Source organism: Protopterus annectens, chromosome 14.part0 (genome assembly GCF_019279795.1).
Source record: "Protopterus annectens isolate FY-2018-M chromosome 14.part0, PAN1.0, whole genome shotgun sequence".
In the NCBI taxonomy this organism is placed as follows: domain Eukaryota; kingdom Metazoa; phylum Chordata; order Ceratodontiformes; family Protopteridae; genus Protopterus; species Protopterus annectens.
The window spans coordinates 29,437,908-29,451,674 of record NC_056748.1 but is presented as its reverse complement, the minus strand read 5'-3'; the positions used below and the strand labels follow the sequence as shown (position 1 = coordinate 29,451,674).

The following is a 13,767-nucleotide window of genomic DNA, read 5'->3' as shown; positions in this document are numbered from 1 at the left end:
AGTCTATTCAAATTGGATTACCTTGACTTCTGCCCTTCTTCAACAGCCTCTAAATCCTTCATTGGGAGTATGAATAGTTTTATGATTTAGGGCAAACAAGATCTGGAGATGATTCCAGTGCATACTGGGATAGGGATTTAGCCACGAGCTGGCAGAGGACCTTGAGCTTAAAAATAAAGGCCAAGATGGATCTGAAGGTCAGATCCGAATGCAACGGCGAAGATGGACAACATACATGGAACATTATGGTGAGTACATAACTTCATTTTTTAGGCTGTACATTCAAAAATTCTGTGGAAAAATAATTTAGTGCTTGGATAAAAAGTGTATGTTACGCATTTTCAGAATACTGAATTTTGGCAAAAAATATTCAAACGGAGAAGCTTATCTTCATTCAGCTCTGCTATAAGGCACACTTTTCATACATTTTACAGACCTTACTCTTGGGTGACCCTCTGAATATTTCTCTGCGATTTATTTCATTTATGTTACATTATCTATAGTAAAATGATTTATAATATTATTGTGTGTTTTCTTGTTTTTGTGTCACTGTAACTGTGATGTCAGTACTGGAGACAAGTCTACCTCGTGACAGTATTAGCCATGATTGTCGTGATGTTCTTGACGCAGGTTCACCCGCAGTATTCGTCTCAGCATTGCCACAAACTCCAGATCCTCCTCTTCTGCTTCATCGCTGCCTATGGGCTGGTTCCCACAGTTCACTGGATCTTCCAAAATGGAGGCATTGGAGAACCTCTTGTTAAGGTACAAGACAGGCAGTTTTATGATACACTTATAATTAAAAGCTGTACATTTAACTTAAATCAATAAGAACAAATGCTCATTTGGAAAAAAATAAAATATTCACAATGCATAAACGTTCAGAAATAAGTTAAAACTGGTGGTCAACAGTGAGTTTTAATACTGACTTTTCAAGCAAGACACAATACGATTGCCATTAACAGTTTCCTGCTTTGATGCAGTTGCCAACATGCATTTTATCATTATGGCATCTGAGTTAACCTTACCATTGTGGGTCATGCTGCCCCTAGTAGCTGAATGTACAGTTGGAAAGGAATTTATCCTGCTTACAACTGTTTATTAATGTCCGAATCGGACAGCACTGCAGAACATGCTAAGCACATTGGTCCCCACATAGTAACCTACTGTCATCAATGTGCATACATGGCTGTTTGTAAATAGGTGATGACTAGTACATGAAACAATGTTAAGCCTCTGTAGCACAGTCGTATATGATGAATGGCAGGTACACTGACTCAGTAAGTAAATACTTTCAGTGGTGCGGTTTTCACCATCTGGTGTACAGTGACGTAGGCAATAGATGAGCGTGTCGGCAGAAGAAAGACCTGTTGTGGCTGTTATTGGAGCAGTAACAGTCGCAAGCAGCTAAATGGCATGGTGGTACACTTACTGGGGGAATCATAGGAGACATAAAACAAACAGTCAGGCAGTTTAGCAGTTTTAGGAGTCCATTTACTTCCATGATGGTATTTGATTTTTCCCCTTCCTTTCCCTCACTACCCTGTGTTCTTGGGCAGAATTTTAATTATTAATTTAGCTGCACAGTAATATATCCTGTTTACTTCTGTCATATCTCATGGATCTCTGTGGATAGTCCTAATTACTGTATTCATTTGTTTTATCAAACTTCTGACTTTTTGGGTTTTATCGACCTTCTGTACTATGTTTCTTTCATTGATCTTAGATGTCTATCTATCTGTATTAAATGAAGCAACTCTTTTCTTATCTCATTTTTTTCTAACCTGAGGGCACATTTTTTGTTCTCCATTTCCTGCAGGCATTCTATAGTGAGTTCTATAGCATCTTCCTGTGGCACATTCTCTTCAGTTTCATGCTGTGTCATCCATTGCTCTGTTACGTGGGAACTCACTCCCCGGGATTCATGAACCTTGCGCCAGGCGCCAGCATAGCGTCGGCGTTATAAAGCCAAATATGGCCACCGAGCGATTCAGGTATGAAGCAATCCCACGTGCACTACCGGCGTGCGCCGGACCTGCGCCGCCCCGGGCGTAGGTATGCTAATCACACTGTGTGCGGTATTGCACCATGCAAATGAAGGCAAATAGCGATTCACGAAGTGGGGCATGCGTAGCGTAAGGGCACGGCAATGTAAACCGAAAAAAACGGTTTACATTTACCCAAACATGACCAAGGAGTAACGGAAGGCTGTCAGCGTCAGGTATCATACAGATGCAATATGCCAAAGGCGAAAGGCACCGAGAATGTCCAAAGAAAACATGCACAAACTGTAAATAATGACAAAATGTCATGTAGAAACGACAGCAGAAGCCCCGGATATGTGTACAGAAGGTGCAAAGCAATGAAATAATATGACAATGTCCTAAAAGAGCTGTATAATACACATCAGCTGTACAGCCACCACACACCATAGTATGTATGGAAAGCCCAACCCCAGCGCAAGGGTTGTCAAGGAGTGGTGGCAGTGTTCGCGCCGTAACCATGTATTAGCAGTCAATGCCATGCAAATGAGGGAGATAATAGTGAATCGCAAAGCTGGCGCCGTGTAAGGATGGAGCAAACGCGAGCGGTACTACACCGAGGAGTGGCCTACACGAGATACATGTCAATCGCAGAAGGGTGTGCCACTGTAGGAGGAAGCATATTGGAGGCCAGCAAACCTGGGCTGTACAATGCACATCACAGCAGCAGGACCGGCGTGTGAGGAAATAGATGCGCTGAGAGTACATAATGCGCACACAGATGCATGTGCACGAGGATGACTATGTTCCCCAACACAGTCATGTGACGGCCTCCCCGTCAACAGCCACGGATATAGGAAGGTAATGCGGAGAATATGAGGAAATGCGGAAGCAGTGTAATTGGAGCCGTAATGAGCAATCAACACCAATCAATCCAGGAAGGGCAAACGGCGGCAGCCGACAACTCTGTATGCAGACTCCTGCATAACGGGAAAGGGAGGCATATGAATGCAAAGATAGTAGGGGATGTAGTAGAAATGCAAAGAACAAAGAACCGAAATAGCACAGCCAAGTACAGAGGTAGCATAACTGCGGCTGCAGATAAAATGCATCATATGCCATGTGCCTGCAGGATGCAGTAATGTAAGATGCAAAGCTAAGCCAATGCAGGCAACTGTAATGCAACACTAAAGGCAATACCGTTGCAGTTGCAACCGTAAAACACCGAAAATAATCCATGGATACGGCTGCACAGACACACCCAATGACATCACCGGTATACAGCACAACAGTATAAAGTGTGAATGCACACAACACACAGCGCCGATTTCCCAAACGCCGCACCGTAGGGTGTAAACACACGGGGAACTTTTAATATGTATATGGTGGGTGCCGCCGTGGCCGTGATGCATAGGTATGTGGCAGAGACAGACGGAGTTGCGGAGGGCGGTGCCGACAACTACCGTAGGCCTCACAGGAGAAGGAGAGTGTTCAGACCAAGGGTGACCTACCAGGGGCTGCAAGACCTGGAGATAGTAGAGCTACAGGGTGGACAGGGACACGTTACAGCAAATAGTGGAGCTGTGCGCGCCTGAGAACAAGAGACAGCAGAGGGGAGCCCATCCCAGTGTACACAAAGGTATGTGTGAGCTTGCGAATACTGGCCACAGGTACCTTTCAAAGGCCAACCGGGGATATAATGGGTATCTCACAGGCATCAGCATCTAGGGTACTACACCAGTTCCTGGATGCCATGTTACTGCTATGCCCATGAGTATATAAACTTCCCCAGATCTCAGGAGGAGTTGGCTAGCAATATGCGCCGCTTCCGTGTGGCACAATACCCGGAGGTACTGGGTGCGATCGACTGTACGCACATAGAAATCAAGTCACCGCCCGGGGAGCAGGGTACACGCTACATAAACCGCAAGGGATACCCCTCCATCAATTGCCAGGTCGTGTGCAATGCACAGGGCATTATCATGGATGTGTGTGCTGGCAGCCCTGGAAGCTTCCACGACTCCCATATCTGGCATGCCTCACAGCTGTATCAGGTATTCGCCAGGGGACATCACACAAGGTCACCTTGTGGGGATGCTGGCTATGCACTGGAGCCGTGGCTGATGACACCCATCAGAAATGCACACACACACATGCAAGAACGCCATAATGAGGCACACGCACAAACCAGAATAATCATAGAGCGTGTGTTTGGGATTTTGAAATCACGGTTGCTTGGATACATCCGGTGGAGCCTTGCAGTACTCTCCAGGCACATGTGCCCACATATTCATAGTATGTTGTATGCTACACAATATGATTCTGCGGAAACAGCTGCTGCAGGGACATAATGGTGTAGGGCCACCAAGCCCGCCACAACTGCCAAGGCAAGCACAGGCACAGGGCGTTCAGCGCCATGAACACGCTGTGCCAGCCCCAGTAGGTAGACGGAGGCGTACCCAATATGCCTTTGCCCTGGCAAAGAGGGAACGCATAGCACATACTTTGACAGTGTAGGCCCCATGGACTGACACCCCCTTACCTGCACACACACAGTGAAATGGACGCCACACAAACATGTCCGCCCGTAATGTGTACCGTATGGCCGGACCTATGTGTGACTCCAACAAAGGCACCGCCCAAACACTGCACACCCAATAGCCAGCAGAGCATGGAACGCCAACACCTCACCGCACGCCGGTTCTACAGCACACGGCGTAGCCGATGCTGCCACTATCCCTCCAAGTCGACCACATATGTACTTATGTGCATACACAGATACGGAAATAGATATCAGTACACATGTAGAAATATATGTACGCATACACAGATATAAAGTACAACAGGGTAATATGGAACCCAGGGATGCAAGTTCACAGATAAGTAAGACGCGAAATCTCCACATAGTAAACATAGTGACCGACAACCCGATCATCCGGGAGGGTGGGCAGAGCAGGTAACGCCAGCCATGGAAATGTCAACCTGCATCAATACATATCCGCGTGTCGGGATGATCACCAGTCCACGGTACAGTAACGGATATGTGCGTGTCATATCCATAGGATATGAGTGCGGAGATACACGCCGCCGCCGGCGATGCGGCCAACGTAGGTATTGTGTTCAACCGTCGGTGCGACAGCGGCAAGCATACCAGTGAAGTGTACGTCATTATGAGGAACGTACCTCATTTGGGGTGTAAAACAGTTCATGTTCCTCGCAGTTCCTCAAAGTTCCACATTGAAAATGTCTGTCAAACATCCATTGTTAGGAATGTATTTAAATGACATCCTGGTAAATAGAAATTAATCATAGTAATTCATTAAAGGTTCTTCACTGTAAGTAAATCAGCATATTTTAATCATCCTATGACCTACTTAGCTGAAGTTGTTACTATGCCATTACTATGTGTTCCACATTATGCCCATTTGTTCCACATTACTAATGTGTGTGTTCCTCATTTTGGAAATAGAAGGTTGAGAGCCATGGCGGCAATATGTGTATGTGTGAGGTGAGGTTGTCGTGTGTTCCGCTGTGTGTGTGTAATGTGTGCCACTGTAAAATGTGTATGTAGATGACATGTCACAGGCGGAGTGTAATAACATGCGAGGCATACAGTACAGGAACCATAGGCGTATGTACAGCAGTACCCACAAAGTAGTACTGACATCTCCTCAGTGGCTATGCACGTGGCGGCGTAAAGCGATGCAAAGCGGAAATGTCCCAGAATGTACCACAGGGCCATAGCCAACAGGAGATGCAAAGGACGCATGTACAAACCATGACCGTATGTATGGCGGCCATAAGGTAGACTCAACACGATACATCGGCAACGCGTTACACAGCATCAGGCATGTACGGCGAAAATACGAATGTGCTATCCCGGCACCGATCGTGAACACTTACGGTCCCGTAAATACCGCTGTGTGTTCCACGACCGTTAAGTAAGCAAGCAGCACACGAATAGGAGGCTACCGGTAGCATACAGGCCATCCCAAGTATAGGACCACAATCAACGTAACTATCAGTGACAAAATGCCAATGGATAGTAGGCACGGGCGAACATCCACAGATATATAACCGATGTGAAGGAGGAATACGTGCAGGAAGCACACATGCAGGCGATACCGACACCACACAACATCAACAAAACAAACATTCCCAGAACAACAGACAGGTAACCTGCAGCTCCCCAAGCAGGGATGGAGCACACACACAAGCATATCTTGTATGTATAAATGCAAGACCCACACCCGTACCGTCACCCACATCCGCAGATATACCCGATCGCACATATCAAAGGGTAAAGAGCGAAAAGCGTAGCGAAACATACAGGGAGACAAAGACAGCGGGATACCCGCAACAAGCCGCTGGGAAACACTAGCAGCAGCTGATGCATCCTTGCATCCGTTGTGTACAGGAATATAACAGCTATGTTACACATCTGAATGCACAACGCCATCGACAGACGCCGCCAGGACACGGAGACCCACATGTCGAACAGAATACCATACCCAACACACACAATCCACGGCTAACACCACAGCGAAATGTACCTGACACCACACATAGCGGATGCAGTCACACAAACATGATACAATACATACATCCTCACGAAGGTATTGCAAATAACCAACGGCCACACGAGGAATGAACCATGGCCCAGTGCCGACGCGTACGTCGCATTTAATGGAGGGGGATCACCGGTGATATGCGCATAAGTACACACCGAGGAACAGCTATTGGCGTGATGAACCCACATGCCTCAGGTGACGACGAATATAAGGAAGACTCCTGGATATTCAAACCGTATGTTCCTGCCGAACAAATACCGAATACAAAAGAAGGAGTAGCAAGCAAGTACTGACGAATACAGAACCAAAGGCCGGAAAGGTATGTCGAACCCAGGAGATGTACTGTTGTGTAACGCATGATACGTGACCTAATCTGTACAGTATGTGAACGGTGTGTGTAGGTAAAGATACCTGTCCATCAGGCAGAGAGTGGTGAAAGTTGGTTATGTAATGCTAAGCCGCGCAGCATACCAACGACTGTGGGCAACGTGTGCACAGCAGTGGGACAACATGTACACACCCGGGATAACCCCAGGTTAGGCTTGCCACCTTTTCAAATGGCCAAAGTGGGACATTTTCGGGACACACATCAGATGTTACAGGTGGACACATACCCATGGTCAGTACAAAGGGTAGAACTTTACTCTTTTGCCTAAATAAAAGCGTAGTCTTGTAGCAGTTTAGTTGCTTATTGTGTGTCTTGTAACATTTAGGAATTTACATACATAAATAACTATGTTATGCAACTCTTACATAAAAATGGGACATAATTATGTCCTACAATCTCAGGACATTTGCCATTTGTAATATGTTTTGTCAGGACACAACTGCCCAAAGAGGGACTGTCCCTTGCAAAGTGGGACAGGTGGTAACCCTACCCCAGGTCTGCCATAGGGATTTCAAACACAGAACAATGCCACCACCCACGCTGATGCTGGCAGTGGATATCCAACAATGAAGTGCCACAGCAGGGGATAGGACATGTATGTATAGTGTCACAGCACACATGTGCATGGGCATATACCGTCGATGTCATACGGAATGTGCGCGACGCGCACGTATCCCACGCAGTAGGGGTGACTATGTCAATTATGTGTAATGCAAAGCTGTCATGATGGATATGTTCAGAAATCATAGACAGTATCACAGGCATAGCATGCATGATGGAGGGATGGCCTAATGTTATGTACATAAACAAGATATGTATGGCCTGCACATATGGGACAATGTACTAGCAGAATAGGTACCCGAAATGGAGGGAACAGCAAGTAACCATGTCCAAACGTTCCGTAGCAGGTGCAATGTGTGCCACAATGATGTCCAGCAGGGCCGTGTGTAAACACATGTGCAATGTACACAGTAGTGACACCCCCCCATGGTAGTGTCCACTGAACGGCAGAAGTGGATGTCAACTGTATGTCTATACAGTACGTCCGCTGTGGTGGTACCATGGGTCTGTGTCACCCTACCAGCAAGGGAGCTATCACATGACTAGTGACACAGTGTGCCCCTGTGGGATGTGCACAGGACCTATGTCCCACAGCACGGTGTGTGTCCAGTCTGTGGATGTCACACAGACGCCGGGCCAGCAATGTGGCATGTGTGCACACATGCAGGACTGCTCCTCCCACCCTGCCCACTGCAAACGCCATGTAGGAGTACTACATGCATCAGTACTGCGGAGAACATGGCCCATGGCAGAGTAGATTACACCCCTGTGTTAGTGGCATGCAGGTGAGTACAGATGTGTTACATGACTGTCATTTGCATATGTAAACTGTCTGAGCCGGGTAGAGATCACAGCATGACTATACTGAGACATGTAACGTTGTATCCATTGTGTAAGGTACACCACACGTGTTATTGTAACACTGCCCGTGTGTACATGTGTGTATGGCACAGGTACAAGGGCACCCAAGGTATCCGCTAGACATACGGTCCAGAAATGTGTGGTCCTGCACATGTGTACCCATGCCATGGTGGAATATGGCAACCACAGCACCATGTGGGGCATGTGTGTGTACATCAACCATGTACAACGTGATATGCCTGTATACGGACAGTATCCATGTGATACACACCGCATGACTGTCAGTATGCAAAGGTGATGTGTATGCACTATGTGTGATGTAACTGATGCAATGATATCTACATGATATATCTGCCACACTGACACCTGTATGGTTGTTAGCAATATGAGTAGGATGAGCTAGAATGCTGCCAGGTATGTAGATGTGGTATATGTAGGCATGGACAATACTGTGTGACAGCAGGTAGTGTACGTATGCAAATACTGAGCATGAGGGGCCACATGTCTGAGGACTGTGCAATGTCACACGTCCCTGACTTGTTGTAGTTAGCATGATATGCCTGCACCACTGTGTGACCTGTACAGGAGGCACATGGCGTAACATCCCGAGACATAGGGCGATGTGATGCTGGATGTGTACATTGGCAATAGCATAAAGTGGAATGGCGCTGAAGGGCAAAGAGCGGATCATGTCTGATGTGATACCCTCTGTACCACCCCAACCACCCATGCAATAGTATGACAGGTGGCCAGCATGGGATGTGGTGTGCTGTGGCGCACATAAGCCCAACAAGGGTGCCAGTAAAGGCATGCAGGTAGTCAATGAGTGTGTGAAGCATGTATGTCAAGATGTGGCCCAGTGCCATACTGAATGGCCCAGTCATGGGTGTACAAATGCAGCCCCATACGTGCAATGCAGTACCACCCATGTGTACTGTGATAGATGTGGTAGTGTGGTGGTCAGGGTACACAACGTACATGAATGGGCTAGCAGTCAATGCAGTGTGCTGCTGCAGAGACATGTAACAGCCAGGTTGGCGGGATACAACAACTACGGCGATTGAGGTGACATTGGGACTGTGTTCCCGGACATAACATGTGCATGGCAGTACTATGTATGTGTCCACAGGGTTAATACAATGTCCAGCCAAGGATTGGAACCCTGTAGTGAGTGAGAGTGTGTATTGTTGGTAGGTATCCCATTGGCAGGCACGATGCCAGCAACATCTGTGTTGGCAATGCCTGCATGACTGTGGTATGCTGCATTGAATGTGGATGTAGTCAAACAGCAGAGACATACCACCACACTGCGTGAGGGCCCACACTGCAATGTCTGGCAGTCATGTGTAGGTAGCTAGCTGTGGAGTATGTCATGCACCATGAGGACACACCATGACTGTCAAGTGACACACCACACACAGGTGAACATAACTACCGTGCAACAGCCTGCACATGTGCCCATACAGCACGTGTGCATGGAACAGGAATACCACTGTGGCGTCTGTGAAAAGGCCAGTACCACCATGTCTCTGTGTGGAATAGCATGGTCCCTACCAGTGTGTAAATGTAGCAGAAGTGCACTGTGATCAATGTTGGCATAGGCACGTAGACTGTCCATCGTACGGGGTGCCATGCCATCAACTACCTCTGTCAGTGGATGTCGGTAATACCGGCTGTAGAGTGTATGTACCATGCATGCTGCTATGGTTGTGTGTTTAGGGTGTGGCTAGCAGGGATGAGAAGCATGGATGTTCAGCAAACAGAGGGGGGATGTGTGTAGGCCTAGCACACAGACACATGGAGGTTTGGTGCATGCCGAGGGTAGTGTAGGTATGGTATGTGTCATGTAATGTGTCACCCAGCTATGCGTACTGCATGGCCAAGCATGTGTGGGTGCATGGGAGTCCATACTAGGGAAGGGCGTGTTGCTGTCAATACATAGCAGTAGCAACTGTCCTAGGTGCAATGTACAGTATGCCAACACGACCAGCATGTAACCTGTGGTGTACAGTGTATTCACTGTCGCGTGTCACAATGTGCGTAGCGGTCACGAACATGGGTATCTGAACATGGATTACCTATGATGCAATGTGTCTTGGGAATATACAGTAGGTGTGTAAATCACTGTGTGGTGTGGGAACCACCCACCCGTGTGTGTTGCAGTCCAGGTATGTGCCTGGGAGGTATGATCTGTGTACAATCTGGACTGGCAGGTGTGCCGTGTAGGGCATGGAGGCAGGTCCCAGGCACTGCAGATAAATGACATGTGTGCTGTACTGTGTGTGCAGTGCTTGTGTACAGCACAGTGGAGGGTGTAAGCATTGTCACACATCACTGCATGCTGTGCCTACCTGTGACAGCCCTGCCGGAGACAGACATGTGACACCGCTGCACAGGCAGCATAGCATGTGAAGATGTACATGTGGGCTGCACACCTTAGGCAGATGTCCACAGGTCATGTGTGCCACGGTAGTGTGGTTGAACACGACTATCAGACTGGACAAACACCACATGCCTGCATAACTACAGTATGACCATAGTCAACAGTCCCAGTGACAGAGTAGGCCAATGTACACTATCCCTGCGTGCAGACCACTGGCTACTGGACACCTGGCTAGACACACACCTGGAGGGTTAATTCACCATTGAGCCATCACATGTCCCAGTCCATGTGGGCCGTACAATGTCATCACAGGGTGGTCACAATAGCAGGTGGTAAGGCAGACACGGTGTACCAGGTGATGTGTCATGTGTGCATATGTCAACTAGCACAGCCGTTCACATGTCTGCAACATACTGGTGCACGATGTATACTGTTACATGATGTATGGAACTGCACTGTCACCCACTACAGGGCCATCTGACACAGGTGTGTTGTGACTGGTGTAACCCATGTTTGCACAGGATACACACTGCTGTTGTAGGCAGCCATGCTGGTGGCTACCAGTGATATATGCACTGGTCATACAGACATACCGTACACAGTGTTCATGCAGGAATGTCCATTGTCGTGGACGATGTGCTGCTATGTGAATGTAGGTGTGTGTTGTGAATGTTACACATCCAGAAGACACCATCTGGTGCAGTCATGGTTGTCAACACCAGTACACACATCCACAGCAGTCAGAACCCAGTCCTGACAATGTGTGTCAGTCACCCTCGTACTGTGTGACATATGTGCACATGGCGGAAAACCTCCCACTGTCATCTAAGCTGGCTACATGATGGCTGGAATGTGCTGTAGAAATGTACAATGCTGGTAGCCCAATGAAGTACCTGGAATCAGACACAGTACGCTATGTCAGCCATGTAAACCATGCACAACAATGACCGCCCAACAGACACAAACAATGCATTGACACATGGAACATGTGCACATGACAACCCCCAATGAGGTATGTTGCACATATTGATGTACAATTGTCATCTATGGCCATAGCATGGATGCAGACACACATACTCCACAGGTAGTACCATGTGATGTAGGTAGGGGGGCATTGCTCATGTACATGTCACAGTAGCTGTACACACACATGTCCTGCATAGCCGTCATGTAGGAGTAGCTGTGGTATGTGACTACTGGACATGCCCGTACAAATGACCATGTCCCACAGGAGATGTGTTATGTGTGTACCACATGTGTCGTGCTGACAACAAGCTGTGATGTGTACAGCTGCCGGTGTACCTGTGTGACATTGTCTGTGATGGGTGCAAAGGCATATAGTATCGTATTGCATGCACACAAGCCCCACATAGGTCCATAGCCTGAACATACAATACAAGGAGTGTGTGGGATGATAGCAACCCACAGGAGGAGATGGGTATGGCCGGCAGGCCACAACCACATGTGTGTGTATGGTGTTCACGTCCACCACACATGAGCATCTGAGAGGCTAGTGTTACAGCTGTACAGGGTTGCATGCATATATGTTCAGCAACATCCCTGCAACTCTTCTTGTCTTTGTTTTCAGATTTATACTCTAAAGGAAACGCTCCTTTGAATAAGCAACAAATGGACAGTTTTTTAACTTCTATTAAATTCCCTACACTGAGTGAACAACAAAAAAATATACTTTCGGCACCATTAAGTTTTCAAGAGGTGTCAGAAGCTATTGACAGATTAAAATCTAGTAAATCCCCAGGTCCAGATGGTTTTACATCTGAATTTTTTAAAACTCATAAAACTGCTCTTATACCTTTTCTCCTCAAAACCTTTAATTACATAAGAATAAATGGTATTTCAGATCTACATTGGAATACCTCAAAAACCATCCTAATCTTGAAAAATAACAAAGATAAATCGGATCCCGATAATTATAGGCGATTTCCTTAATTAACACTGATATAAAAATTCTAGCTTCTTTACTTGCAAACAGACTTAAAAAGGTCTTACCATCTTTAATTTCTTCTGACCAAGCAGGCTTTATGTCTCATAGACATGTATGGGACAATACTTTGACACTGGAATCCCTCATACAATTTACTAAAACAGATAAGAATCCATTATATGCTCTAATTCTTGATGCGTCGAAGGCTTTTGACAGAGTTGTATGGGATTTCCTTTTTCAAACTATGGCCTGTTTTCATATACCTAACACTTATATAGATTTGATTAAAATCCTGTATAAAGATTCCTTTACTTTCCTATACATTAACAGAAACATATCCAAACCTATAAAGATTTCAAATGGCACAAGGCAAGGATGTCCTCTATCCCCTTTTCTCTTTAATCTGTATATGGAACCGTTGCTTCTGTACATAACACAAAACACCTTTCACAGGATACCCAGGATTTATAATACCAATGTATATTTTTCTGCCTTTGCGGATGACCTGGTAATATACTTCCAAACACCCGGTACAGATCTGGTTAAATTGGTTAACTCTATTACCATATATTCTCAAGTTTCTGGATATAAGATTAACTCACAAAAAACACATATTCTTCCTATAAACCCACAAGCCCATAAACCATATCTATTTCCAGACACTTCTTTCCAAATTACACATGCCATCAAATATTTGGGGATTCAAGTTCAACATAATGGTCTTTCTTCATTTCAGAATAATTTGAATAACATCTGGTCATCAATAATATTAGATTTAAATAGATGGAAACTATTAAATTTATCACTTTTATCTAAGGTGGCGATAGTTAAAATGAATATACTTCCCAGAATCTTATTTCAATTCAATTCCTCAGACCAGTTAATCCCTAAATCTTTATTTTCCAAAATTAATAAAGAATTAGCCAGATTCATCTGGTTTCCCAAATCTGTTAGGATTGCATACACTAAGCTAATATATCCTAAAAATAAAGGCGGCCTAAGCCTTCCGAATTTTTATCTTTACTATCTAATTATTTCTGCAAATAAACTTCTTGCTATCTCCAACTTAGATTTTA

At 46.0% G+C, this 13,767-nt stretch overlaps 1 protein-coding gene across 11 annotated transcripts in view; it reads left to right on the top strand.

Annotated features, from left to right (window-relative positions):
- Positions 1 to 13,767, top strand: part of LOC122788848 (progestin and adipoQ receptor family member 3-like) — a 792,623-nt gene that overhangs the window by 397,130 nt on the left and 381,726 nt on the right. For 9 of the 11 annotated variants that reach the window (XM_044055736.1, XM_044055731.1, XM_044055730.1 and 6 more), the window contains one exon: positions 568 to 765. The exons of 1 other annotated variant lie outside the window; for it this stretch is intronic. In XM_044055736.1, coding sequence (XP_043911671.1) covers positions 568 to 765 — 198 coding nt within the window. The remainder of the gene's footprint in view (positions 1 to 567; positions 766 to 13,767) is intronic. One more of the 11 variants, XM_044055735.1, reaches the window with a different exon arrangement.